The 26,313-nt window shown below is 42.1% G+C and overlaps 1 protein-coding gene across 4 annotated transcripts in view; it reads right to left on the minus strand.

Annotated features, from left to right (window-relative positions):
* The window catches only part of LOC137379414 (sodium-coupled monocarboxylate transporter 1-like), a 31,980-nt gene extending 7,836 nt beyond the window's left edge, over window positions 1–24,144 (minus strand). For 2 of the 4 annotated variants that reach the window (XM_068050192.1, XM_068050194.1), the window contains exons 1-12: window positions 23,118–23,588; window positions 19,370–19,435; window positions 18,153–18,204; window positions 17,992–18,059; window positions 17,087–17,241; window positions 16,860–17,000; window positions 14,444–14,573; window positions 9,460–9,548; window positions 9,093–9,205; window positions 5,111–5,178; window positions 3,780–3,866; window positions 1,148–1,350 (exon numbers count right to left, since the gene is read on the minus strand). In XM_068050192.1, the coding sequence (XP_067906293.1) occupies window positions 1,148–1,350; window positions 3,780–3,866; window positions 5,111–5,178; window positions 9,093–9,205; window positions 9,460–9,548; window positions 14,444–14,573; window positions 16,860–17,000; window positions 17,087–17,241; window positions 17,992–18,059; window positions 18,153–18,204; window positions 19,370–19,435; window positions 23,118–23,468 (1,523 nt within the window). In that variant the 5' untranslated portion in view covers window positions 23,469–23,588. Of the gene's footprint in view, window positions 1–1,147; window positions 1,351–3,779; window positions 3,867–5,110; window positions 5,179–9,092; window positions 9,206–9,459; window positions 9,549–14,443; window positions 14,574–16,859; window positions 17,001–17,086; window positions 17,242–17,991; window positions 18,060–18,152; window positions 18,205–19,369; window positions 19,436–23,117; window positions 23,589–23,621 lie in introns of those variants that run through there. The other 2 variants (XM_068050195.1, XM_068050193.1) reach the window with 2 other exon arrangements.
* Window positions 24,145–26,313: the final 2,169 nt, after the last annotated feature.

The following is a 26,313-nucleotide window of genomic DNA, read 5'->3' on the forward strand; positions in this document are numbered from 1 at the left end:
TGTGGTGGTTACTTTCATCCCCCTGTTGGGGGGTAGAATAAGAATCAGTGAGGTGGAATTACAGTGGATTGTTCAGTACCAGCCACTATATATGCCAGAAATTGGGCAGCCAATGCAGGAAATTCCAGGGTAAGAATAGCTTTATCTTGATGTTGGTTTAGCGCGTGACGTATGTGGTGGACGAAATATCCTTGTAGTCTCGGGCTGTCCCGTGGAGCGATCAATGGGTGGAGGATTATGCCCTTGCCCCCAGCGGTCTTATAGTGAAAAATGTCTTGAGGTTCAGACAGCCCAATGAGGGGTGTCTGATGTGTATGACTTCTATCTAACTTCTCATCAGATTCAGTGAATCTAAATGTTGGATCATTGAACCTCAATCTAAATATTCAAATCTATTCACGTGTTTATTTCTAATAAGCACCTTTATTGTACATAAAATAAAAAAAAGCTATTAGGATGTTTTTAGGGCATATTTAAAAACCTAACTCGATAAAATGGGTGTTTCTTTGGCTATGAAGAAGTCTTACTGTGACATAAGGTAAAACTATGCAATATTTAAGATAGAAATGGGACCTTATTAAGCACATTTTATGGATATAAAACATGGACAATGAGGGCCAATTTTGGGGATCAACATATCTCCCCTAACGCAGAGCTGAAAGACTCTGAAAGCCTGATACTGGTTCATACCATTTTTAGGCATCCCTGGGAACTACCTAAAACAAGTGTTAGACCCCCTTCCATATGTAAACAAGGGGGTCAAACACCTGCTTTAGGTCCCCTCTGCTAAATTGGATATTGCAAACCGTCTACTCTAAGTGACAACCATCACCAAAAGGTATGTATTTTTTTTTAATGCCCTCTGGTTTGTTCTGTGTTGTGCAGCTGGAAGTTTGGGAAAGCGCCATTCTTGATGCTGTTGCCTCATTGGTTGGATAAATCCTAAATCAGCACACTAGGTTATCAGCAGCTTAAGATATCTGGGAATTCATGGGCACAGGCGTTTAATCTTTATATATGTGGCTCTGCGCCCCAAGATGCCACAATAACCTCTATATGGCCAACAGAGACAAGAGATTAGATATGTGTCCAATGAGCTGAATGGCTTTCTCTCATCCCTGAATTTCCACCTATGTTTTTTACAGACCTGTAGTTCTTGGAGATTTCGGTTGCTGTTGTAGGAAGGCTCTCGGTTGTCCAGGATGTCTCATTATGCAACTGATTGACGTTACACCCGGCAGTACTAAGGTTTAGAGGCATTGTTGCCCCAGGGGGCAGTGGGTGGACCTGAGATCCAATTCCAATCCACAATGCAAATGCAAACCCAGTGGTGAGTCCCACGATTCCACCCTACAGTGTACCAGAAAGGTAACAGATCAGATCAAATGAACATATTAATAAAGAGGTTAGTAGAGGACCAGTCCTTAATAACTGTTAGGCTGGAAAATTCCTCCCCAGTACTGAAAGTTTGATTTACTCCGTGTGTACTCATTCATTCAGACCTCTGCCCTATGACTTTAAGGGGTAAATTTGCCAATTCTGCACTCCCTGCAAGGACCTACACTCAGTGGTTGGGAGTGCAAGTCAAAGATAGGCTCCAAGACTGTAGGATAGGAACATAGGTACAGGAGGAGGCTATTCAGCCCCTCCAGCCTGTTCTGCCATTCAATTAGATCATGCCTGATCTGTACCTCAAGGCAATTTGCCACCTTGGTACTCTTGCCCAACAAAAGTCTGTCGATCTCAAGGTCGCTGAAAGTCCCCACATGTGTTGAGGTGGCCATATTTTTTCAGTGTGCAGTGAATGGATAGGCTGCTAAAACAGTAAACATTGGGTAAACCTGCCAAGCAGACAAGTGGAAAATTTACCCTTTTGCGTCTTAAAACAAATCTTTCCTTTGATCACTGTAATCCTTCCCTGTCCACCCCTGCAGTATGTAGCATTTACTGGATGCACTGCAGCAACTCACCAAGGCTCCTTCAACAACTCCTTTCTTCCCTGCGACCTCTACCACCGAGAAGGACAACAGCAGCAATACCATCGCCATTCAAAGTCATACACCGTTCTGACTTGGATATAAACCATTCTTTCAATGTCGCTGAGTTAGATTCTGAGAATTCCCTGCCTTACAGCATGTGAGAGCACCCTCACCACACAGACAGAAGTGGTTCGTGAAGAAGGCCCACCACCACCTTCTCAAGGGCAAATAGAGATCTACAATTAATGCCAGCCTTGCCAGCAACACCCACATCCCATGAACAAATTACAAATAAATGGTTGCAGTTCAGACCCACTAAGGAGAGGACCGCCATTTCCCTGTAGGGTACTAGAGATGCCTCGGCAGCACAATTAGGAATACTCTCATCTGCCTTTGTCTCTTTCTTATAGCATTGGCATAAAATCGAGCATAGGAACAGGAGGAGGTCATTCAGCCCCTTGAGCCAGCCCCACCATTCAATTAGATCATGACAGATCTGTATCTTAACTCCATTTACCTGTCTTGGTTTCATATCCCTACATTCCTTTGTCCAACAAACATCTAGCAATCTTAGTTTTGACATTTTCTATTGACCTCCCCACCCCCCACTTCAACAGCTTTTTTATGGGAAGGGAATTCCAGATTTCCACAACTCTTTGTGTGAAGAAGTGCTTCCTGACATCACCTCTGAATGGACTATTTCTAATTTTATACCCACTTGTTCTGGACTCCCCCTCCTCCATATCAACGACGAATGGCCAGCTAAAATAGCCCCAAAATCCCATGGTATGTTTGTCTTGCTGGTGGGTTTTTTTTTCCAAAGTTTGATCTTGTTACTTTCGAAAAACCAATATAGTTCAAGGGGAAACTTTTAGATAATTAGTTTTATAAATAATCATATGATAGCAAAGTATAAAATGTAACAAGAACTAGCCGCAAAACTTGCTGGGATGTTTATCTGCTTAAGTCATGTACAAACCGTTCACAAATCCTGCATTGTGTTTCAGTATGAGCCTTCTTAATCTCTCAGAGTATCACAATATCAGTTATATCACCTAGAGCTGCAATTAGCAAATGTGTGAATTTAATAACGATGGCAGGAGCCCATTTTATATACTCCGTGCTGCCATCTTTGATAAGTGATATCATACAGTGGTATAATAGATATGTTATGAACTAATAATCCAGAGAACGAGTTAAATCCCCCGTGTGGAAGTTTGAGAATACAAATTCAGTTTAAGACCTAGAAATAAAAAGCTGCTATCAGTAAAAGTGACAGGTAAGCTAAAACGTTAACTCTGCTTCTCTCTCCACAAATGCTGTCAGACCTGTGAGTAGTTCCAGCACTTTCTGTTTTTATTTATGACTGGGAAGCTGTCGGATTGTTGTAAAAACCCATCAGGTTCATGGTTGCCCATAATGGAAGGAAATTTTCTGTCCTTCCCCGGCCTGGCCCTATAAGTGATTTCAGTCCCACACCAATGTGGTTCACTCTTAGCACCCCTCTGAAGTGGCCCAGCAAACCCCTCAGTTGCATAAGGGGCACCATTTTTCAGGGATGGGCAATACCAGCCAGTGACACCCACATCCTGAGAATGAATAGGGAAAAGGTTTTCTCAGCTGCATGTCAAACTTTGAGTCTGACTGGAATTTCATAAGTAATTGGTGGTATGCAAGTCATGTTGAAAACTCAAAATTAAATTATTAACTGGAAGATTGCACACGCTCACAGCCAAGGATGAATTACCACACAATGGCAATGTGTGCTAAGACAGTCATCCAACAGCAAGTCATACTTACAGTGCAATTGGCCCAGGGAAACAAAATGCCTAAAGTGAACAATCCCAAGACTGGTCCTCCAACTATTCCGAAAATACTGAGAGCAGCCTGTAAATGTAAGCACATACAAGAGTAAATTACCAAGAAACAAGTATTTTGTAAAAGAAAAAAAGGATGACTTACATGTCTACAGTGACTTTCACAAACTCAGGATGTCCCAAAGCACTTTACAGCCAATTACACAGAATTACCCAGATTGTACAGCACTGAAACAGGTCATTCAGTTCAACTGGTCTGTGCTGGTGTTTCTCCTCCACACAAGCCTCCCCCCCCAACCTACTTCATCTCACCCTAAAAGCATATCCTTCTATTCCTTTCTCCTTCATGTGTTTATCTAGTTTCCCCTTAAATACTTATTCACCTCAACTACTCCTTGTGGTCGCAAGTTCCACATTCTCATCACTCTCAGGGTAAAGCTTATCCAGAATTCCCTGTTGGATTTATTGGTGACTATCTTATATTTATGACCCCTGGTCTTGGTCTCCTCCACAAGTGGAAACATCTTCTCTATGTCTATAAAACTCATTGATGATTTCAAAGACCTCTCTTAGGTCACCCTTCAGCCTTTTCTCTTCTAGAGAAAACAGTGCCAGCCAGTTTGGCCTTTGCTGATAGTTATAACCTCTCAATTCTGGTGTCATTCTTTTTTTGCATCTTCTCCTGTGCATTCATATCCTTTTTGTAATATGGGGAGCAGAATTGTTCACAGCACTGCGAGTGTAGTCAAACCAATGTTCACTATAAGTTGAGCATAACTTCCCTATTTTTCAATTTTATCCATCTAGAAATGAATCCCAGTGTTTTGTTTGCATTTTTATGGCCTTGTTAAATTGTGTAGCTACTTTTAGTGATCTGTGTATCTGTACCCCTTGTTTTTTCTGCTTCTCTACTCCAATTAGACAATTATTTCCAAGGAATATGTGGGCACCTTATTCTTCGTACCAAAATGCATCACCTCACACTAATCTACATTGACATTCATTTGCCAATTTTGCACCAAATCTGCAAGTTCATTAACGTCTTATAATAATTTGTCGCAGTCGTCCTCTGTATTAACTATACCCCAGTGTATACCAATGAAACACATTTCTTTGAAGTAAAGCCACTATTGTAAGAAATGCAGCAGTCAACTTGCGCACAGCAAGATCCCACAAACAGCACTAAGATAAATGATCAGCTGATCTGTTTTAGTGATATTGGTTGAGGGATAAATATTGGCCCAGGACAGCTCCCCTAGATAGAGAGAAGGGTTCTGAAATTGGGGCAAGTTAGTGCAGAAAGCAACTAAATACCTGTAGAAGGTTTCCCATTAGTGATGCTAAACCAGCCATTCCAATACACACAGCACCAAACAACAGGCCTAAAAGCAAATTGAGAACAGAATGATGAGCTTAACTGTGAAGTGGAACTCTAACCAAACACAGCAACAACTTGGATTTATGTAGCGCCTTTAACAAAGTAAAACATCCAAGGGTGCTTCACAGGAGCATGATCAAACAAAATCTGGCACTGAGCCACATAAGGATGGATTAGGACATATGACCAAAAGCTTAGTCAATAGGGTATGTTTTAACTAGAGTCTTAAAGGAGGAGAGAGAGATAGAGAGGTTTAGGGAGGGAATTAGGGCCCAGGCAGCTGAAGGCACGGCCGCCAATGATGGGACAATTAAAATCAGGATGCTCAAGAGGCCAGAATTTGAGGAGGGCAGAGATCTTGGAGGGTTGTAGGGCTGGAGGAGATTACGGAGATGGGGAAGGGTGAGGCCGTGGAGGGATTTGAAAACAAGGATGAGAATTTTAAAATTAAGGTGTTCCAGACTGGGAGCCAATGCAGGTCAGAGAGCACAGAGGGTGATGGGTGATTGGGACTTGGAACAAGTTAGGATATGGGCAGCAGAGCTTTGGATTAGGTCAAGTTTATGGAGGGTGGAAGATATGAGACTGGCCAGGAGTGTGCTGGAATATTCAAGTCTAGAGGTAATGCTATACCAAGCTTCAATAAACACTAGAATTTTGAAAAAGGAATATTTATATTAAGTTCTGGGGTAATTTACAAAGTGATATAGAAAGATTGTTTTATCTGGGAATGTTTGGATATGAGTTTTGCCAGACCCCAAAAAAAAAGATCCTTCAAAATGTCTATTGTTCAAATAGGAATTTCACAATAAGTTCCATTAATTTAATAATTGAAATAAATCAAATGAAAATCAATGTTATTAAAGCAAAATACTGTGAATGCTGGAAATCTGAAATAAAAACAGAATGTGCTGGAAATAATCAGTAGCTCTGGCAGCATCTGTGGAGAGAGAAGCAAAGTTAATGTTTCAGGTCAGTGACCCTTCATCAGAACTGGCAAAGGTTAGAAATGTAATAGGTTTTAAGCAATTGAAGTGGGGTTGGGGGAAAAGAGAACAAAAGGGAAGGTGTGTGATAGGGTAGAGGGCAGGAGAGATTAAATAACAAAGCTGTCCTGGGACAATTGCAAAGAGCTTGTGGTGAAAGACTAAACATTAGTGTAGAGAGAGTGTTAATGGCAAAATAATGACCAGCTTGCTCCAAAAGCACAAATGTGAAAAATCAAATTTAAGGCAGGCACATGGTTAAAAAATAAAATAATATAAAATAATAATAAGAAAGGCCAGTCATGCTCTGAAATTATTGAACTCAATGTTGAATCTGGAAGGCTGTAGAGTGCCTAATCGGAAGATGAGGTGCTGTTTCTCGAGCATGCGTTGAACTTCACTGCAGCAAACCAAGGACAGAAATTTGGGTGTGAGAGCAGGGTGCCGAATTGAAATGGCAAGCAGAGGTGTTTCACAAAGCCGTCACCCAATCTACGTTCGATATCCCTATTGTAGAGGAGACCACATTGTGAGCAGCGAATACAGTATACTAAATTGAAAGAAGTACAAGTAAATCGCTGCTTCACCTGAAAGGAGTATTTGAGGCCTTGAGGAGAGAGGAGGTAAAAGGGCAGATATTACACCTCCTATGATTGCAGGGGAAGGTGCCGTGGGAAGGGGAAGAAGTGTCAGGGGTAATGGAGGAGTGGATCAGGGTGTTGCGGAGGGAACGATCCCTTCAGAATGCTGACAGGGGAGGGGAGGGGAAGGTACGTTTGGTGGTGGCATCACACTGGAGGTGGCAGAAATGGCGGAGGATGATCCTTTGGATGTGGAGGCTGGTGGAGTGGAAAGTGAAGACAAGGGGTTCTGGGAGGGAGTGGAAGGGGTGAGGGCAGAAGTGCGGGAAATGGGTCGGACACAGAAAATCAATGTTGGACAAAACTCTAAAGCACCAAATCCAAGAGCTGATTATGTGTTTTTGGTATGTCTTTAGCTTCTCAACTCTTCAGTACCATATCTCAATGAACATCTAGGTATTTGCACCCAAATAATTGGCTTTTCAATGGATGGATCAGCTCCGGAAAAACATCTCTTGTATCCAGTGATCAAAGGCTTGTTCTTTAGAAAGCAGTTGACTGATTATTAAAAAAAAATCATAGAAATTTTGGGGTGTTTAAATTCCTGATCAACCATCTCCCCACTCCCCTCCCCTCGCCACATCCTACCCCACCCAGCTTACATCACTGTTGTACAAGTCTGCGCTGTCAGTGGGACGTTTGTGCATTGGGGATGGGGTGTATTACACGTTAACCTTCATATAGCCTTCGACAATGTGACTTCAACCCCGATGAAGCTTGGAAAGTCACACGAGTACCATATGAAAGACCAGATGCAGATGATCCCTGGCTTTGATCTTCTGCGCAGTTCCTGGGCAACCCTAAAGCATCTCCTCACAAACCATGGCAGATCTGGATATTAGATGCACAAATGGAGAATTAAAAACTGTCCAGTGTGCAACTGTGGCCACCCAGAACAGACCATGGAACATACAACAACTCAGTGCCCAATTCACAAATACAAAGGAGGCATCACAGCGAAAAGCTCCACTACTCCTGTTGCAATTATCTGGCTTAACCACCTGAATGTAAAATTATAGCTGTTGTTCCACATCTACATCAGCCATAAAAGAGAGAGCGAGATCATAGAATCAGTCTTCAAAGTTCAGGTTAATGCTGCTGAATAAATTAAGTGGCTCGGGGGATTGTGAAGAGCATTTTAAAAGCTCTGTGTTGTCTAACGGCAGTTTGGAGTGCATGTTCATAAGAGATTAGAACAGTATATTAATAGTAATACAGTACCATCCACCATCCACAGCTGGTTAGAGCTTCACTGTGTAATAGGAGGCTCACGATCCAACACCATGCACACTAATAGTCTCAACACTCTGCAATTACAGCATCCCATTAGCCCAATTAGTAAACCAGAGGTTTCCACAAAGATCAGACAATAATTGGCCTTTTTGGCTTGATTTCATGCTATAAAATGAATGTGGTCTCCACTTTAGGGACAGCAGAGGAATTTTACAGATTTTTTATCTCAGATTGGCCTTCGGTTTTCATTTTGGTTTTTCGCCTCTTTCAGGGGAGTAGATGGCCCTTAGCAGGTACAGAGTCTTGAGTTGATCACAACTTAAGCAACAGGCTGAATGGACCAGCTCGTCTTTTCCTGGCCGATATTTTTTGAATGTAATTGTTTTTAGCCATTGTGTTTTAGCCCACAAATGACACCAGTGTTGGCGTGTAGACTGATTGATGCATTAACTTGTCAGAAGAGGAAGGTTCTACCCATTGAACTGTGTTCTCGCTGTAGCTGACACACAGCAGTTTTGGAGGCAGGGTAACTCTTTCTAAGTAACTGGCTTCATAAGAACATAAGAAATATGAACTGGAGGAGGCCACTTGGCCCTTTGAGCCTACTCTACTATTCATCAAGATCACAGCTGATCTTCTACCTCAACTCCACCTTCCCAATCTATCCCCATATCCCTTAATTCCCTTACTACCCAAAAATCTATCAGCCTCTGTCTCGGATATACTCAATGACTGAACATCCACAGCTCTCTGGGGTAGAGAACTGCAAAGATTCACAACCTTCTGAGTCATAAATGGCCGAACCCTTATTCTGAGACTGTGACCCTGCGTTCTAGATTCCCCAGCCAGGGGAAACATCTCAGCATCTACCCTGTAAAGCCCCTTAAGAATTTTATATGTTTCAATTAGATCATCTTTCAGTCTTCTAAACTCCAGGAAATATAGGCCTAGTCTACTTAATCAATTTCAGTTCGACTGAACCAAAGCAACTGCGTTCTGTAGTCTGACCTTGCACATCATAATGGCAGGTTACCAAATTAAGAAGACAGAGGACTTACTCACAGCCCTGGAAATCCAAGAGAGCACTTTCTCAGAAAGGGTTGTGAAATAGGGCTTGATGAGATCTTCCACTGTTACAGCAGCAAGCGCGTTAATGCTGGATGAAACCGTGCTGCAGTGGGAACAATTGAAAGCACCATTGTTTTAAGGCATTCAGTCATTCCTTCACCAAACAAACTTTTATTAACAACATAATAATCTAAGTATAAATTAAACCAATATATCAGTAGGCAACAAGCCAAGAATTTGCACTTTGTAAGTTCACGAGATTTCCAGCACGTGCCCAATTCAAATTGATGCTTTAAAGATAAAGCTTTGTTTGATTTGAGTGAGTATCGGTTGCTCTGTTCTACTGTCCCAACCTACCTTAATGTCCCACAATACGCACATGCCACAAAGAGACCTGGCAGCCCTGGGTATCCTCCCAGAATGTCCAGCACCATGTAGGGCATCAGCTAAATGACACAATCAACAGATTGCAACAGATTATTCAGGTAGCGACACAGGTTACATTCTAATATACAGGTACGTATATCGGTAATATACTACAGGTAATATACAGGTCTATATATAGGTAATATGTTGCAGATGTATCCATCTTTCAGATGAGCCATGAAACTGAGGCCCTGTCTGTCCTCTCAGGTGGATGTAAAAGGTCCCATGGGATTATTTCGAAGAAGAGAAGTGGAGTTCTCTTGGTGTCCTAGGGCCATTATTTATCCTTCATTCAACATCACTATAAACAGATCATCTGGTCATTCTCTCATTGCTGTTTTTGGGAGCTTGCTGTGCACAAACTGACCACCGCATGTTCTACATTACAACAGCGACTACACTTCATAAGTACTTCATTGGTTGTAAAGCACTTTGGAACGTCCTGTGGTCATGAAAGATGCTATATAAATGCAAGTCTTTCTTTCTTTATGTGATGTACTACAGAAAATATGCAAACAAATGTATATATAGAGATACATAGGTAATCTACAGGTCTCTATGGAGGTAATACACTATGGATAATATATATGTTAATATACTACAGATTATATACAATCAATTTCAACATTGTGTTTTAAAAAATGGGATCTGCATGCAGGGATAGGGAAATGAAAGGACGGGAAAATGGAGTCCAGGTACATATCGGCCATAGTCTAATTGAATGGTTGAACAGGCTTGAGGGGCTGAATGGCCTCCTCCTGTTCCTATGGGATGCTACTGTTGAGTTTCTAATGGTGATTGGTGGAGGCTGTGTGCAGATACAACATATATTAGTACAATATCACACTGCTTGCTTTATATCTGAGTTTCTATCAGATACTCACAATATCTTTTTCGAAGACTAAACTCATGTTGAAAATGGGGTGGGATATTCTTAATCATGTGATCTGGGCATCCCTAATTGCGCTTGAGAAGGAGATGGTGAGCCACCTTCTTGAATACAACTGAGTGGCTTGCTAGGCTATTTCAGAGGGCAGTTAAGAGTCAACCACATTGCTGTGGGTCTGGAGTCACATCCAAGCCCGACCAGTTAATGATCGCAAATTTCCTTCCCTAAAGGACATTGTTACGATAATCCAGTAGTTTCATTGATTGATTTCATTGCTGATACTAGTTTTTCATTGCAGATTTATTTAATAAATTGAATTTAAATTCCCCAGCTGCTGTGGTGGGATTTGAACGCATGTCTCAGATCATTAGTCCAGGCCTCTGGATTACTAGTCCAGTAACATAACCACTATGTGGCCATTCCCATACAGCCTGCAGCCTACTTTGCACACACTATGCTGAGTATAGGGAACTATGGGCAGGAATGACGCATTGCAGCAGGAGTCTGTGCACCATAAAGCTCATCAAAGCAGCATTTTCTGACCCTCAAAATAAGGCTGGTGCATCTGAGAAGTATCAATCTACGTGGTGCCTGTTACAAACTCTGGGAAAATTTTAAATGTTTGTTACAGTGCCTTGCCCTCACCTGCAGCTGCAAGGCTGCCCCTCAGTTTCTCTCAGCCCATTCTCCTCCTCTCCCTCCTCCCCCTGCCCACAAAAAGTTCCCTGCTGCCTTTAATGCACCAACAGCCCTTTATATGCTGCTGCTACTGGAAGTCCCGCCCTGTGACCTCTGTGCTCTCCCAGCACATCAAGAGCTAGGAGCAAAGTTCTAAGATTTAAATGAGTGCACATCAAATCATCGAGTGAGAAATCCTAAAAAAGGCAACAGGGGGGCCCCTGGATAAGATCAAGTACATTTTCCATTTTTGTGCACTTTACAGACACGTATCCATAAATTCCACACACCAAGCCCTTGATTTTCCGATCATTAAAATTATTGATGGAAAATCCGAGCTCAGTAATCAAACCTGCTCCATGCGTGGTCTCCTCTACAGTGGGGAGACTAAACACAGACTGGGTGACTGCTTTGCGCAACTCCTCCATTCCGTCCACAAGCACGACCCCCGAGCTTCCTGTTGCTTGTCATTTCAATTCTACCCCCTGCTCCCACTCTGACCTTTCTGTCCTTGGCCTGTTGCAGTGTTCCAATGGAGTTCAACACAAGCTCCAGGAACAGCACCTCATCATTCGACTGGACATTCTACAGCCTTCTGGACTCAACACTGAGTTCAATAATTTTACATCATAATCTCTGCCCCCATTTATTTCTTTTCTGTGTTTTTTTTTGTTTATTCTCCTTCCAGCCACCCCCCCAACCTCTTGTTTCTTTCTTAGTCCCTTTACTTTGTGTTTGGACAGCTGCTAACCTACCATTCATTCCTCATCCTGATGCATCTTTTGTTTCTTTACTTGTCCCATTACCGCTTCCCTTGGCATTGTATCATAAAACGTTTTGTCATTTAATCTCTCCTGCCCTCCATCCTAATACATTCTTTCCCTTTTGTTCTTCTTCCCCCCTCCCCCTCTTTCACTTGCTCAAAACCTATTACATTTTGAACTTTTGCCAGTTCTGATGAAAGATTATTGATTTGAAACGTTAACTCTGCTTGTCTCCCCACAGTGGCACAGTGGTTAGCACCGCAGCCTCACGGCTCCAGCGACCCGGGTTCAATTCTGGGTACTGCCTGTGTGAAGTTTGCAAGTTCTCCCTGTGTCTGCGTGGGTTTCCTCCGGGTGCTCCGGTTTCCTCCCACATACCAAAGACTTGCAGGTTGATAGGTAAATTGGCCATTATAAATGGCCCCTAGTATAGGTAGGGAAATATAGGGACAGGTGGGGATGTGGTAGGAATATGGAATTAGTGTAGGATAAATGGGTGGTTGATGGTCGGCTCAGACTCGGTGGGCCAAAGGGCCTGTTTCAGTGCTGTATCTCTAAAATAAAAAAAAAGATGCTGCCTGACCTGCTGAGTATTTTCAGCACTTTCTGTTTCTGTTTCATATTGGTTAGTTCTAGCAGTAAGTGGGCCATTTACTCACTAGAACCCACAATCCAGCAAGGATATTTTCAAAGAAAATTAAAATTCACAAATGATATTTTGAACATGGAAAAAAAACACACTTTGTATCAAAAATACAGATCAGAAGAGAAAAAAGGGAAACTTTAATGAGAGGGGAGATTACTTTCAATATCCAGACTTAAGGAAAGAAGAATAGAGCTTATTTTCCGATAGTCATTGAACAATTGCTCACTAGTTCATCCACTGCACCCTTTTATTGAAGCTGTGAATTGGTTTACACGTTGCACGTTTCTCCAGGATCAGCTCAGATAAAGAAAGCAAGAAGTTGCATTTATATAGCACCATTCAGAGCCTCAGGAAATCCCAAAATGTTTTTGCAGCCAATTAATTACCTTTTGAAGCACCATTCGTGACTCCTCAAATACTGAAGCAGTCCGTGCAGAAATGTAGCAAGACCTGGACAATATCCAGGCTTGGGCTGACAAGTGGCAAGTAACATTCGCCACACAAGTGCCAGGCAATGACCGTCTCCAACAGGAGAGATTCTAACCATCTCCCCTTGACATTCGATGGCATTACCATCACTGAATCCCGCACTATCAACATCCTAGGAGTTACCGTTGACCAGAAACTGAACTGGAGTAGCCATATAAATACCATGGCTACAAGAGCAGATCAGAGACTAGGAATCCTGCGGCGAGTAACTCACCTCATGACTCCCCAAAGCCTGTCCACCATCTACAAGGCACGATCAGGAGTGTGATGGAATACTCTCCAGTTTCCTGGATGGGTGCAGATCCAACAACACTCAAGAAGCTCGACAACATCCAGGACAAAGCAGCCGGCTTGATTGGCACCCCATCTACAAACATTCACTCCCTCCCCCACCAACGCACAGTGGCAGCAGTGTGTACCATCTACAAGATGCCCTGCAGCAACGCACCAAGGCTCCTTAGACAGCACCTTCCAAGCCTGCGACCTCTACCACCTAGAGGGACAAGGGCAGCAAATGCATGGGAACACCACCGCCTGCAAGTTCCCCTCTAAGTCACACACCATCCTGACTTGGAACTATATCGCCGTTCCTTCACTGTCGCTGGGTCAACTCCTGGACCTCCCTTCCTAACTGCACTGTGGGTGTACCTATCCCACATGAACTGCAGCGGTTCAAGAAGGCAGCTCACCACCTCCTTCTCATGGGCAATTAGGGATGGGCACTAAATGCTGGCCTGGCCAGCAACGACCACATCCCAAGAATGAATTAAAAAACTGTAGTTACTTTTGCAATCTAGGAAATGTGGCAGCTAATTTGCACACAGCATGCTCCCAGAAACTGCAGTGAGTTAAATAGGAACACAGGAATCATTCAATGGAAAGGATCTTTCTAGTTTGCCTTTTACCATCCTGGTACTCCAATGGTAAATAGATAATGGAATTCTTAACTAATGAGAGCCATTAGTATAAATTATCAGATAACTTGTTTTAATGATGTTGGTCAAAGGATAAATATTGGCCAGGACACCAGGGTGAACATCCCTGCACCTCTTGACATAATGATCATGGGATCTTTTACATCCACCTGACAGAGCATATGGGGCATTGATTAAACTTTTCATCTGAAAGGCAACACCCTTCAACATTGCGACACTACCTCTCTGAAATATCAGCCTAGATTACGTTGTCCATTACTACAGCAAGTTTTGAAACCACAACCTTGGGAATGTTATATGGGGATAGTGCGGGAAAATGTCGTTGAGGTAGAAGATCAGCCATGATCGAGCTGAGTGGCGGAGCAGGTTCGAGGAGCCGAATAGCCCACTCCTGCTCCTAATTACTTTGTTCCTATGTTCCTATCCATTGAGCGACAGCTGGCTATTTATAGTGCAGTTGCATTACAGTGTAGTTTATGGAAAAACTTGATAAATGACTGGTCAGGTAGTGTACCTGATCTGGTGCTTTAACCTTCCCAGACGTCCATGGATCACAATCGTGATAGAGAGAGTACATCGACAATCCTGACAGTCCTGCACACACAATAATGATCCACAGTCCAATAAGGTTCAGGTAAAGGGCTCTGAAAAAGAGCAAAATAAAGTTTTAAATATTAAGTGGCATAAAAATCCACAATTGGCTAAAATAGCAGCTGTAGAATGGTTTGAGTGAAGTAAAGTTCGCTGTGCACTGCCGGAGGTGTTTCGTTGCTATTCACCAGGCTAGTCACTGTTGTGCTTGGTGCTGTCTCTCTGCATATCTTCAATAGAGAGCTGGACTGGCTCTTGGCTGGTTTCACAACCTCAGGATGTCCCAAAATTCTTTACAGCCAATGAAGTACTTTTCAAGTGTAGCCACTGTTGTAATGTAGGAAACAGGGCAGCCAAGTTATGCAGAACAAGCTCTCACAAACAGTAATGTGATAATAACCAGATCATCTGTTCTAGTGACGTTGGTTGAGGGATAAATATTTAGCCTGTGGAATACTCGGGACAACTCCCTTGCTCTTCTTTGAATAGTGCCAATAGACCTTGTATATCTACCTGAGAGAGCAGAAAGGACCTCATCTGAAAGATGGAATCTCTGGACAGTGCAGCACCCTCTCATTACTGCACTGGGAATGTCGAGAGTTAAAAGTCAGCAACAGTTTGGGGTTATATGAAACAGGTATGCCTGGCAATGCCATGGTGCCACAGATAGGGGTGGTTTCCCTTAGTCACCTTTCAGCTGACCGCAGACAGTGTTTTGATTAGAATTGTGTTTATCCTTTGAGCATTTTAATGGTCAATAAACAGACAAATGACAGGTTTTCTCATAGCTTTAAAGAAAATGTTTATTAACCAAAACCTGAAATTTTTTAACTTCACCCACTCACACACACACACACACAGACACAGACACACACAAACACACAAGAAAAGATAGAGAGAGATTAAAAGATAGCATGCATTTAGGTCTGGTATTTCTAAAAAGAGTTCGTTATGTTTGTTTCCCCCGAGTGGAAAATTTAAATGATGCAGGCCTGGTTTTTCTCTTCCTGAGGCTCACTGAAGTTAAACTTGGAAAGTTTCAGATGGACGGATGCTTTGCTGGAGACTTGTCTGGTTAAATCTCTGTCACAGTCCGATGATGAAAAGTTCTGCTACAATCTCCCAGATAGGTAGTTTCAAAAATGGTATTCAGGCAGGGTCGTCTTCTTTGCTGGAACAGATCTCTCTCAGCCTCCTGGCTTCTGGCTTCTGTCTTTCTGTCTTTCTGGCTCAGCAATGTGTATTATTAAATTCTCCTTATTGGAGACTTGGTTTCTGTCAGGTGACCAAGGTTTCTCTCTCATTGTGTTTTCATAAATGGTTTGATGGCGTGGCCATTGTTAGACAATGGATTTAGATGTTGCTCATTTTGATGGCATCTTGATATAGTGGTACTTTTTCACACCTATAATCCTGAGATTGAGTCAGAATACTCTATGTCTGCAAAGTCATTGTGAGTCCACCTGGTTGCACAAGGTAGCCATTAACCTTAAATGGGGCTATTAGCATTTCAAATGCTTTCTTCAACACTTGACCAGACAGGACATCTGGTTCGGAGTTCCAGCAGTTACCATGGTGTATTCACAGTACAGGAGACCTCTTACTTCATTTTGTCTGACAGCAAAAGTGTCCATTTTGGAGTTCAATTCCTCAGTTCATTTTTATAATTGTTCATAATTGCTCCTTGCGTGAGCGTGACATTGGGATTGAACTGAATTACCCACCATAATTTCAATGGAAGATCAACAGAATCATCCCTGCTTCTCTCCGAGCTCAAAACTTTTCACATTGATAACCTCAATCCAGAATCTAATCCTGCCAATACAGGAATGGATATTATTTTTTAGACTTTGAGTTCCTGTTCCTCCAACATTTTTTAGGCAGTCAACTAATAAATGGTTTAATAGCACAACTTCAACAACAGCCACCTGCATTTATTTAGCACCTTTCATATAGTAACAAACTTCTGAAGATGCTTCGCAGGAGTGTAATCAGGTAATTGACATTAGGACAGGTGACCAAAAGCTTGGTCAAAGAGGTAGGTTTCAAGGAACATCTTAGAGGAGAGAGAGGTAGAGAAATTTGGGGAGGAAATTCCAGAGCTTAAGAGCCAAGGCAGCTGAAGACATGGCTGACAATGGTGGAGTGATTAAAATTGGGAATGCTCAAGAGGGCAGAATTAGAGGAATGCAGAGATCTCAGAGGGTTGTGCAGCTGGAAGAGATTACAGAGATAGGAAAGGGCAGATACATGAAGGGATTTGAAAACAAGGACAAGAATTTTAAACTTGAGGCATTGTTGGACTTCAATTAATTCCAAGAATAAAATTATAAACTCACACTTTGGCTTGAAGTCTTGTCCTGCAAGAGATGTATCTCTGAACCTGGGCCTGATTCACTCCATAGACTGCTGTCCATGTGAAAGTGCCTCCAATTACAATTGTCCAAAAGGTATGTCTGTGGAATGGGCTGGGGTCAAAACTGTAAGCAGAGTTTGCTCATTAAATTACAAAGCATGTTGGTAAACAATCCAGTCACTTGAAAATGCATATCTTTGTAAAACTTACTTCCAGAAGTTTAGTCTTCCCCCATGAGAAGCAGTATTCAGTATATTACTGATTCCCCCTTTCAGCATCATTGCTCGAACAATGACCGCTACAAGCCCAGTTACCATGATTACAATCTGAAACACATCTGTCCAGACAACAGCTTTGAGACCTCCCTAGAACAAAAAACAGGAAGACCATTATGTAGAAGTATTAGGAGTCAGCCTTGGCTCTTGTCTCTGCGTTAGGAGGCTATGTGTTCAAGTCCCACTCCAGAGACTTGAAGGTGTAATTCAGGCTGATACTCCCAGTGCAGTATTGAGGGAGTGCTGCACCGTCAGAGGTGCCATTTTCAGGAGAGACGTTAAAGGCAAGACCCTGTCTGCCCTCTCAGGCAATCATAAAAGATCCCATGGTATAATTTAAAGAACAGCAGGACTGGTATCCTGGCCAATATTTCCCCTCAACCAAAACCAGTCATTATCTCATTGCTGTTTCTGGAATCTTACTGTGTACAAATTGGCTGCCTCATTTCTTATGTTAAAACAGTGACTACACTGTAAAAATACTTCATTGGCTGTAAAGTGTTTTGAGATAACCTGACTGAAATCAGCTGAGCCACAGTTGACAGCCAAGTATAGAAACAGGCCAGTTGACCCATTATATCTGCAATGGTGTTTTTCTCCGCTCTCCTGCTCGCTCCCCACATATTTTCATATTCCGCTTTTTCAAGCAACTATCTAGTTATCTTTTAAAATAATTGATAGACTGCCTCAGCAAAGGTTTGTGGTTGAGAAGTTCATACTCCAACCCAGCTCTGCGTAAAGACATTTTTTACTCTAACTGTCCCTTTAACCTTTTTTGTGATTACCTTAAACATGTGCCCTCTCGTTGTTAGTTTCACCAACTCAATTACCGTAACTTACCAAGGTGCAGTAGAAAGTGCAGACTATTCCAGTTGAGATTATGGAACCCCAAAGGTTGAAATTTGTCACTAAAAGCAAGGAAATAAGGTATCTGTGAATCATCAGGACAGAAAGTATTATAGCTGAGCTGGCAGATGATGGGACAGAAAAATAATACAGACCTTGATTTAATGCCAGTGCTGGAGCATAAATAACAATTCCTGTGTATAAAATCTGAAATAAATGATGAATAATTCATATAATTAAGGACTAATGTACACATCTGATGTCAGAAGCTATTGAAATTAGAGAAAGGAGAAAATAGAGAAAGAGAAAAAGTATGAGAGAGAATGAGCGAGTGAGAGAAAGAACTAGAGATAGAGGAGAGAGCGCAAAAGAGAGAAAAAGAGAGAGACTTCCTGAGATCAGTCATGAGGCACATTTTGAATTTTTGACATTTTGCCTTGGGAAAGCTTTGGAGCTGATTTGCCACATGCAACACAAACATAAAATATATATTCAGCAAAATTCAAACTTATTCAACCATGGTTACCGACGCAGATTATAGCTCAAATGCTACAAAACATATGTTAACGTGCTAAATGGATAAGACTCACATAAAGGAAACTGCTTCAAAACATGCTGAAATTGAGTATATTTTTGCATCAAGGACAGCATTGTGGTGTTATGCATTGCTATACAGTGCCACAGGCTGGTAGGACTGGAGTTAGTGTCAGTAATTTTCCAGCTGCAGAGTTTCTAGTCATCATTGAGAAGCAAAGAGCTCCAAAAAGGGAATTGAATATATACTTGAAATGTAAAATTATACAGGGAATCATAGAATGGTAATGGCACAGAAGGAGGCCATTCAGCCCATTGAGTTTGTGCTATACGGAAAGAGAGAAGTGGGACTAATTGGATAGCTCTTTCAAAGAGCCAGCACAGACACAATGTGCCGAATGTCCTCCTTCTGTGCTGTAAGATTCTGTGATTCTTAGACTGGAGCAAGACTCAGTGAGGAGAATGAACCAGAAGCATCAAATTACATCTGCTATCAGCTGGATTCAGAATGGCATTGGTCAAGTCATGTCGCAAAATACTGAATTGGCCCTTTCAATGAACACCAGCGCAAGGCAGAGACCAACAAGAGGCACTGGGTAGAAAAATAATTCACGGCCTAATAATTAATACAAGCCTTATATCAAAGCTATAAAGACAGCCCAACATTACATGAGTGGCCCACTGCCAGGGATAGTGATTATATTTTGATGTCACAGATTGTTTACTGCAGAAACTCACTCAGAATAAATGCTCTTTTATTTTATGTAGATGAGATATTATTATTGCAAAAATGAATTGAATAATGGGAGTTACATTCTAATTTTAATTGGGTACTTACTGTTTGAATCATAAACAATATTGTTCCACATAAGCGGACCCATCTATTAAACCGCATCTCCAGGTACTGAAAATCAAAGAATCACAGGTGAGGTTTAGGCATAAATCTTATTTGCAAAACTATTTTGTCTTGAAGAAGCATCGTCACTCTCCTTGGAGCTGTTCCCCTCAGTGTGACAGAAATGCCAGGCCTGGAATATCTGACATCACCTGTGTTTCAGACTTGCCCCACACATCCCTGCTCACCCGAAACCCCTATTTATCTCCCCCCGGTCAGAAGATTCTGGTTTCAAGGCCCACTCCAGAGTCTTGACTACATAATCCAGGCTGACATTAAACCGAAGCCCAATCTATCTTTTCAGATGGATGTAGGAAAGCTCACGGCATTCCTGGAGGAAGAGCAGAGGGATTCCCACAGACCTAACCAGCATTTCATTTTCAACCAAGACAACAACTGATGTGAAACACTGACCTTGGTGTAAAATATTGACCATTGGTGAGAAATACTGACCAATGGTATAAAACACTGGTCATTGGGATAAAACATTGATCATTGTTGTAAAACACTCAGCATTAGAGTAAAACACTGACTGTTGGTGTGAAATACTGACCAATGGTGTAAAACACTGGTCATTGGGATAAAACATTGACCATTGGTGTGAAACACTGACCATTGGTGTAAAACACTGACATTTGGTGCAAAACACTGACCATTGGGATAAAACACTAGGTACTCCTGTGAAATACTGACCTTTGGCATAAAATGCTGACCATTAGTATGAAACACTGACCAATTGCTGTCCATATAATAGTGACTACATTCTACAGTAACTGACCGGTGTGAAACTGTATTCGAGATGTCTCGATGACCCATACACTGCTGTGTAACTGACTGGAGTCTGTCCTAGTCTGCCTGCCGTCCTTAATTGGACAGAGATCCTGGAGGCAGCCAATTAAGAAGCTGCCTCTGGGAAGATCGTGACTGACATCCACCACGGCCACTTGTGGGTTCCTTACCCTGAATTGAACCCGACATTGGGATCTCATCCCAACCAGGAAAATTCAGCCCATTAACTCTCTTCTCTCTAGGGCTTCCAAATTGGAAGCGACATTACCCAGATTGTAAATAGTGGAAGGTTGAAGAACCTGAAAAGAGCCTATTGGATAGAGTGTTGTCCCCGTAGTAGTTTAAAAAGAACCTGCAGAACAAACTCTGCTTATCTTTTACTCTCTCTACCAGCCCTCTGTCCCTACATTCCAGCTTTGACTGATAAAAAGGAGTGTATATGTCATAGAGAGATACAGCATTGAAACAGGCCCTTCAGCCCACCGAGTCTGTGCTGACCATCAACCACCCATTTATACTAATCCTACATTAATCCCATATTCCCTACCTTCCCTCAATTCTCCTACCACCTACCTACACTAGGGGCAATTTACAATGACCAATTTACCTATCAACCTGCAAGTCTTTGGCTGTGGGAGGAAGCCGGAGCACCTGGCAGAAACCCACACAGTCACAGGGAGAACTTGCAAACTCCACACAGGCAGTACCCAGAATCAAGCCCAGGTTACTGGAGCTGTGAGGCTGTGGTGCTAACCACTGCACTACTCTATGTGAGTAAGTGTTGGGGAAGTAGTTTTTTTTAAGAGTTGAAAACCAGTGTGTATCCTGAGAATAGAGTTACAGAAAATAGATAGATCACAATGAGTGCTTGCTTGAACTAACATGGAAGTTGTCACTCTGCTAAATAACTCTTTGCCTCTGGGTTCCTGCCATTGCAAAACATTAACTCAAAGGCAAAGTGGGGGATGCAGCTGAACTATACAAAGCTTGCATTTTTTGGAATTGGCCTTTGCCAGTGAATTTGAATATTTTTACAGGGCACAGTCTAAAAAGAATGATAGATGGACTTCCTTGATTCTGAACTACAGCTTGGAAAGGATAATTTTTTTTATTCATTCATGGGATGTGGGCATCACAGGCCAGGCCAGCATTTATTACCCATCCCTAATTGCCCTTGAGAAGGTGGTGGTGAGCTGCCTTCTTGAACCGCTGCAGTCCATGTGGGGTAGGTACACCCACAGTGTTGTTAGGAAGGGAGTTCCAGGATTTTGACCCAACAAAAGTGAAGGAACGGCGATATAGTTCCAAGTCAATATGGCATTGGTGGGGAACTGCAGCTGTAAATGTATTTCTTACACACAATCACTACTTTTTCCTTAAGTGAGAAGCGGTGAATGCAGAATTTAACAATGGTGTCAGTCTTTACATATCAGGTTTTATCATTGGAATCACATGCATTCAAAATGAGTTACAATAATATTATACAATAATAAAGCATAAAAGTGGAAATGGGCTTGAATCTAAGGATGGGTATAAAATAATAAACATTCTGAATGGGTACTTTGCTCAATTATTCACATGGGAATATAAGCAATATGCCTCCTCCAAACAAAGACATCTGACATAAGAGGAATAGGGGTAGTTCCTGATGTTGTGCGACAGAGTAAAACAGCTGATAGCTGGTCAGCAGCCCATTTTACATCTCTCTCCATTTTTAATTCCATTCAACTCAATGCACGCCATCGTAAAAGACCCCATGGCTCTATTCAAAGAAGAGAATGGGAGTTCTCCCCACTGCCCTGGTAGACACTTATCTTACAATTAGCATTCCAAAAACAATTATCTGGTCATTATCCCATTGTTGTTTGTGGGATCTTGCTGTGTGCAAATTGGCTGCCACACAGTGACTGTACTTCAAAAGGTACTTCTTTGTCTGAAGTGTTTCGGGATGTCTTGATGTGAAAAGCACTATAGAAATGCAAGTTCCTTCTTTCTTCTGATGCTCGACGCCTCCCGAACACCCTGTCCTTTTGAAGCCTTTCTTAAAACCCATCCCTCTGACCAAGCTATTGGTCACTCATTCCTAATACCTCCTTCCTTAGCCCAGTCTCTGTTTTTCCTCACTCTGTTCTGAAGCACCTTGGGACTTTTTTCTGGATTAGATGCACTATATAAACTCAAATAAAAACAAGAAATGCTGGAACCACTCAGCAGGTCTGGCAGGATCTGTGGAAAGAGAAGCAGAGTTAACGTTTCGGGTCAGTGACCCTTCTTCGGAACTTCACAGAATTGTTACAGCAAAAAAGGAGGCCATTCGGCCCATTGTGTTTGCACCAGCTCTCCAAATAAGCAATTCACTTAGTGCCATTTCCTCACCTTCTCCCCGTAACCGTGAACATTCTTTCTTGTCAGATAACTATCTAATTTCCTTTTGAATGCCTCGATTGAACCTGCCTCCACCACACACTCAGGCAGTGCATTCCAGATCCTAGCCACTCGCTGTGTGAAAAAGTTTTTCCTCATGCCACCATTACTTCTTTTGCCAATTACCTTAAATCTGTCCCCTCTTGTTCTTGATCCTTTCACGAATAGGAACAGTTTCTCTCTGTCTACTCTGTCCAAACCCCTCATGCTTTTGAAAACCTCTACTAAACCTTCTCCAAGGAAAGTAGTCCCAACTTCTCCAATCTCTCTTTGTGACTGAAGATCCTCATCCCTGGAGCCATTCTTGTGACCACGTCAGTAAAGGGTAGCCTTTGGTAAGGACTCCAACAATTCACTAACTAGTCATTTAGATCAAGATGAAATGCTGCTGTTTTGAAAGTTTACTGAATGTGATGCTTTTAATTACTCAATGACTATTGGCAATTCAATGTGACCCTTCCCTTCGTTTGCCTCTTACCTCGTAGCTGCTGGTGACACCAAGCCTGTAGAAGATCGGCAGGAAGACCTCGGCACTGAGGATCACCACTAAAATATAAGCAATGGCAAAGTAGGCGTTCACAGCCCCAAAGTGATATGTGTCATACGGGGCTCCCAAAATTGTCACCGCAGACATGAAGCTGGCGGTGAGGCTGAGAGCTACTGGCAAGGAGCTCATTTGGCGGTTTCCCAGAAGAAACTCTTCGGATGTCACCTGCCCTCTTCCCACCACTGCATGGTAGATTCCCACCAGTGCCGAGATCAGCAAGATGGCAACAAAAACCACATAGTCCCAGGTACTGAAACGGCCAGAAACTGTGGGTGCAGACATAATTCAGAACCCTCTCCCTTAGCTTGAAGCTTCCCCGCAGATCTGTACAACTTTCCCAAGCAGCAGTATGCAGAAGCATTGAAGGGTGCCAACCTCCGAGCCTGTTGCCAAGTTAATGTCAAACCAATTATAACATGGTTCCTATTTACTCACCTCTCTTGATTAGCTTCTAAGAAATGTCCCGCATGTTATCCATTAAAGATCGTGGACAATCAGATTAAATCTGCTATAGGAACTCATTAACCCAATATAGAACTTCTGAAGGACGGTAGGCTTCAGAAAGAAAGAGAAAAACGGAGAAAGAGAGAAATAAAGAAAGAGAGAAAACAAATGACAGAAGGAATAAGATAGAAATACAGAATGAAAGAGAAAAGGACAGCAATGGTGAATGAAAGAGAAAGAGGAAGGAAGAAAAAAAAGACAGCAAGTGAAACAGGAAGAGAGAAAGAAAATGATCTATGGGCACTGATTTCCCTCTTGGACCACAGTCAAGTGCCATTATTCCCATACGAGTGTTGGAAGGCTTATTCAGTCACAGGGCGAGGAGGTGGGGATGCCATTTCCACCAGGCACCATCAGGTAAAGAACAGGAACAGCAACCATAGCCTAATCTTCTCCCTAATCCAGGAGTCCTGACTAAATTTAGCGAGCTCAGCACAGGCCAAGGATTAGAATCTGGGACCTCCACAGTTCATGTGATTCACTTACTCACTGAGCAAACTCACTGAGCCACATGGGAAGCTGCTCCAGTTAACATTAGCAGAAATGCTAAGGTCTGCAGTGATGTTTTACTGTAATTCTGATGCCTTAATGATTATCTCCCTCAGCTAAAGCTACTTTCCATTCTGACGTTCCCACGCTCCCTCTTGGCACTGACCTTCAGTTATGCACATCAATTTTTAAAAGATTTACTCAGTAACAGCAGTCCTTGGAGAAGTATTCATCCTAGCCTCCCCTGTTTGAAAGAAATATGTGCTTTGTTATTTTTATAACCTAACTGTTGTTGAACCATTAAACTGCAGAAGGATTTCTGTCAGCTCCCCTTGAGTTCCAATGGAAGTATATCTTCTTTGGTAAAATAAAAGTGTTAGTGGGCAATTCATCCAGAAGCCACAGCCAATAACGCAGAGAAATTGAGTTCAAATCCCACCATGGCAATTCTAGAATTTGAATTCAGTTAAAAATTTTTATTGACTTTACTTTAGAAACAGGCCATTCAGCCCAACTGGTCTGTGTTACCACTCATGCTCCACACTCCTCCATCTCAGCCTATCCGCATATCCTTCTATTCCTTTCTCCCCTCACGTGTTTATCTAGCTTCCCATTAAATGCATTTATGCTGTTTACCTCAACTTAATGTTTTTTAAGTATTCATTTACTGGAAGTAAAAAGCTGGTGTCAGTGAAAACGATCATGAAGTTGTCAGATTGTTATAAAAACCTAACCACATCAATAATGTCCTTTAGGAAAGAAACCCTCTGTCATTACCTTGTCTGGGTTTACAGGTGACATCAATGTGGTTGAATCTTTACTGCCTTCTGAATTATTCTAGTGAGCCATTCAATTGCATGAAATTCCTCAGGGCAACTAGGAATGGGTAATAAATGCCAGCCCTGCCAGTGACATTCATATTCTGAGAATTAACTTTAAAAAATTGTTTCTTCTGTTCAATCACAATGCAGTTTTTTGGTACTTGTGATATCAGTTCAAATGCTTTATGAGATGGACAACAGTCGATATATGCTCCCAGTGCAGTTTCCAAGAAATTAACCTTAGATTCTCATTCTTTCTCTTTTCTCCTCAGAGAAGGCTGAGAGGCGTTTTGATAGAGGCATTCAAAATCATGAGGTATCTAGACAGAATGGATGGGGAGAAACTTTTCCCATTGGCGGAAGGGTCGAGAACCAGAGGACACCAATATAAGGTGAATTAAAAAAGACCAACAGCTGTTGTGTGATTGCCTTTAAGAGTGATGTCCCTTTAAGATCTTAGTATGCTAATGAGCTAAGTACCAGGATGCCATCATGTGACTGGAAGCCAGAGTCACTCTGCAACTGTAACAACTAGAGGAAGGTTCTGTAAATAGTTAGCTCTGTACTGTATATAATAGTTAGCTGTTAATAAGCCCGTTTGAGATCTTCAACCAACTGGCTCCACACATCTCATTTATGTTGCATCAAACAACATAAAATTAACTCATTATATGGTGGCAGCTCAACACTACATGGTGACAGCTGTGGTGAGAAGAGAAAATGAAGTTGAAGACCATGGGTGAAACAGCTTTGAAAAGAACTTTCCTGCAGCCAATAGAGAGAAAGTTAAAAAAAATACTGGCTCAAACAGAGAAAGAAAAAAGGAACGTATCTCAAGTTGTAAAAGACAGAGCACAGAATGATAAGCTGCAAGTAAATCGGGTGAGTCATTGAGTCGACGGTCGAGGGATACTGGTTTTAAAAATACACAAGCAACAAACTCTGAAGTCTCTAAAGAACTGATTTTTTTTTTCAAACGTCCTTGCAAAAATACCGGGGAAGACCTGGCTCCTTTCCCAGGTGGATTGAGGTCGGCGCCATTACAGGAGGCTTCAATTAGAAAAAGCTCTGATCACTGCAGAGCCTTCATCCATGCAGCCAAATTTTTAAAAACTCGTTAAAACACTCAAGCATGAAGAAGAGCTTTCATTCATGCAGGCACAGCTATAAAAATACCAGCAAACCATTACACAGAATCAATACCTGAGGCATATCTGAAGAGGACCAGAAAGATTCCGCAAAGATATGGAAAGTGCTAGAAGATCAGCTCCAATTCAGAGTAAATTTCAGAATTCACCGCCTAGAATTGATGT

The sequence above is a fragment of the Heterodontus francisci genome, chromosome 18 (assembly GCF_036365525.1).
Source record: "Heterodontus francisci isolate sHetFra1 chromosome 18, sHetFra1.hap1, whole genome shotgun sequence".
In the NCBI taxonomy this organism is placed as follows: Eukaryota; Metazoa; Chordata; class Chondrichthyes; order Heterodontiformes; family Heterodontidae; genus Heterodontus; species Heterodontus francisci.